The sequence below is a fragment of the Geospiza fortis genome, unplaced genomic scaffold (assembly GCF_000277835.1).
Source record: "Geospiza fortis unplaced genomic scaffold, GeoFor_1.0 scaffold178, whole genome shotgun sequence".
Taxonomy (NCBI): domain Eukaryota; kingdom Metazoa; phylum Chordata; class Aves; order Passeriformes; family Thraupidae; genus Geospiza; species Geospiza fortis.
The window spans coordinates 1097376-1100799 of NW_005054466.1; the positions used below are offsets into that span (position 1 = coordinate 1097376).

The 3424-nt window shown below is 58.4% G+C and overlaps 1 protein-coding gene across 1 annotated transcript in view; it reads right to left on the minus strand.

Annotated features, from left to right (window-relative positions):
* Positions 1-2957, minus strand: part of LOC102040002 (neurofilament heavy polypeptide-like) — a 3192-nt gene extending 235 nt beyond the window's left edge. Inside the window, exons 1-5 of the mRNA XM_031062813.1 lie at positions 2673-2957; positions 1671-1781; positions 975-1325; positions 750-875; positions 7-327 (exon numbers count right to left, since the gene is read on the minus strand). Of these exons, the coding sequence (XP_030918673.1) occupies positions 7-327; positions 750-875; positions 975-1325; positions 1671-1781; positions 2673-2721 (958 nt within the window). The 5' untranslated portion in view covers positions 2722-2957. The remainder of the gene's footprint in view (positions 1-6; positions 328-749; positions 876-974; positions 1326-1670; positions 1782-2672) is intronic.
* Positions 2958-3424: the final 467 nt, after the last annotated feature.

Consider the following 3424-nt stretch of genomic DNA (forward strand, 5'->3'; position numbering starts at 1 on the left):
TCCTGCAGATGGGGCAGGAGTAAAATTCCCGGGTGGAATTTCGCTGGCAGGCCATGGGCCGGCCCACGCAGGAGTCCTTCTCCGGCTCCCCTGGGCTGGGATCTGCCTGTTCTGTCGTTTTGTGGACATCTGGTGTCACCTCCTTTCCCGGTTCTTCAGGAATGTCGGCCACCAGATCTTGGCCAGTATTCTCTGAATCTTTCACAGCCTCCTCTTCCTGGCCCTTGTCCTCTTCCAGACCCTTAGAGGGTGTTTTGGGCATTGACAGCTTCTCTGCAGCAACCTCCTCCTGCGGCACCTCCATTGGGATCCCCGCTTCAGCATCTCCTGGGAGTTTTTTAGAATCCAAACATCACTTTCCACATGGTTTTAAGGCATGAACAGCAAAGGGCTTTGCTCCCACCCTCCCTCCCTCACTTCCTGCCAGCACAAATCCCAGCCCCACTCTCCTCTTCCAGCTCAGTCTCTGGACTGTGTAAAAGCCAGGAACAGCCACGGCTGATCCCTGTAGACACCCCAGGAGCAGTCTGAGGTGGAAAACATCACCCAGGGGGACAAGGGACTCTGACAACCACCCTGGGGCATGTCTGGGCAGGTGTGCTGATGCCAAGCCATATCCCAAACAGTTTCAGGGCTGGTAACAGGATTTGCTTCCCTTTCCTGGAAGCCCCAAGCCTGGAGAGAGGCCCAGTAGAACCCCCCCAAGCTGCTGGCCCCACCAAGGAGGGCAAAGGGTTCTGGCCCAGTACCTGCTGCAGGGGGAGAACAGTTCTGACCCACGGTGTCCTGACAGTGCACGGAGAGCGGGTGAGGAGGGCACGGGGTTGGCTGGCTGAGATCTGCCAGGACAGCAGTGGCTTCCAGAGGGACAGGTGCTGTGAGGGCAAGAGCAGTGATGAAGGTGGGTAAGGAACAGCCAGGCAGGGGTCCAGGACCCCTCACAGCAGCAGCAGCAGGATTTGCCAGGCACTCACCTGTGCTGCAGTTCTCTGGGACCACTGGGCTCCTGCTTTCCTCCATCAGGTTCCCACTCTCCTCTGCTGGGTTCCCACTTTCCTTTGCAGGGCTCCTGTTTTCCTCTGCTGGGCTCCTGTTTTCCTCTGCCGGGCTCCTGTTTTCCTCTGCCACATCCCAGATTTCCTTTATCAGGTTCCCACTTATCTGCACTAGGCTCCAGCTTTCCTCCACCAGGTTCTCGCTTTCCTCTACCAGGTTCCCACTTTTCTCTGCCACATTCCCGCTTTCCTCGGGCTCCCTGCAGCCCCTCTCCATTGTCTCTGTCTCCAGCAGTGCATCATCACTGGTGCGGTTCTGTTGGGCTGGCTCTGTGGAGGACAAGGACATTTGGATTCACCAGCAGCCAGTGAAAAATCCCACTCCATGGGGTGTCAGGATCCCTCACACCCAGCAGCTGATGGGGCAGGGGCTTCCAGGCTATCCACATGTCCCAGCAAGAGTTCCCTCACAGTGGACACCTTCCAGTCCCTGGGAGTGTCCCAGGTTGGAAAAGGCTTGGAGCAACCTGCACTAGTGCAAGGTGTCCTGGGCTTGGAAAGAGATGAGCTTTAAGATTCCTCTCAACCCAAACACAAAATTCTGGCATTCTGGGATTCACGGTCCCAGTGAGCAGCCAGAAGCTGGTGGCACAGAAGGAACCCAGTGTCACCCACCTACAGCCAGCTCTGGGGACACCTCTGCTGCCTCTGGCTCCAATTCCGGGGGCGTGCTCAGCTCTTCACTTTCCAGCTGCAGTAACAGCTCAGGCTTGGACAGGGCACAGTCTGGGCAAGAGCAGGACAGACATCAGGAACATGATGGGACAGGACTCTGCACCCACAGCTGGGCAACAGAGCCAGTCCCAACCCAGGAAACTTCATCTCCAACCACGACGGGAGTTATGGATACAGACAGGAAACGGCAGGCAGAGCTGACAGGGAATATGGAAAACAGCCTCTGACAGTCCCCTGGGAACAACTGCAAGAAAACCCATCCTTGCTCTGCCCCTGCTACAGAATTCCCTGTTCTCCCAGAAATTCACCTTGCAGGTAGGAAAATACCCTGAATGACGGGAAGGGAATTGTGAGGCTCCTGACTGCCTGAGGGCAGTGCTGAGGGACCACCTTGAATCCTGGGGGCAACTCTGGCCCCTCATGCCAAGGAAGACATTGAGAGGCTGGAACGTGTCCAGGGAACATGTCCTGGTGCTGTGTCTGGGGAACAGAGCACCAGGAGCTGGGGGGCTCAGCCTGGAGAAAAGGAGGCCAGGGGGGACCCTGTGGCTCTGCACAGCTCCCTGACAGGAGGGGACAGCCAGGAGGGAATCAGGACCTTGACCCAGGGAACAGGACAAGAGGAAACAGCTTCAAGAGGAGGCTTGGGTTGGATTGTAGGGGAAATTCTCATGGAAAGGGGTGTCCCAGGCAGAGAATTTTGGAGGTGACAACCCAGGGAGACGATAACACCAACAATGTACCTGTTCCTCACGAGGAAAAGACACCAAGCACTTACTACCCTGTCCTGCGACTCCCTGCCATGCTCCAAACGCTGCCGGAGGGGACAGGGGAAAGGGAGGATTATTTGAGAGCTGGAGATTGCAGCAAAAGGCAAAGAGGCAGAGAAATGACCCCAAGAGAGCTCCCTGGGGCTGCCAAACCGGCGCAAACGCAGCCTACACAGGGACACCAGCATCTCGTAGTTGCCTTCCATGACGCTCCGGTACATTTCCTTCTGTCCCTCGTCCAGGCTTGCCCACTCCTGCCGGCTGAAACGCACCGCCACATCCTCGAACTGCACCGGGACCTGCAGCACCGGCTGGGATGGGGGACAGGGCAGCGACCCCGAACAACTCCCAGACCCTCAGATCCCCACAGCCCTTCAATAGCTCCCAAACCCCCATAGGGAGACCCCCGTGCTTATTCCCAGTCTCCTAAACCAGCCTGCTCCCAGCAGCCCACTGGATTCATCCCCAGTCTCCTGAAACCTACCGCAGCTCCTTCAAACAGCTCCCAGATCCCCAGGAGTCACAGGGATTCATCCCCAGTTTCCTGAAACCCACTGCTGCCCCCTGAGGAGCCACTCCACTGGATTCCCATCCCGTCTCCTGAAACCCACCGCAGCCCCCTCGGGAGCCCCCCAAACCGCTCCCAGCCCTGCAGAGCCTCACGGGCGATCCCCAGGCTCCCTCCCAGCCACAAACTCTCCTTCCAACAGCCCCATAAGCGACCCCCAGGCTCCCCTTCAACCTCCCACCAGCCCCTCAATGCCCCCCCGGTCTCACTCCTAACCTCCAGCCCCACAACGACCCCATAAGTGACTCCCTCATCCCACTCCCACCCCTCCTCGCCCCGCATCACTCCCCTAAGCGCCCTCAGTCTCATCCTCAGCCCCACAAGCGACCCCTCCTCGCCCCCTCCGGGGCTCCCCC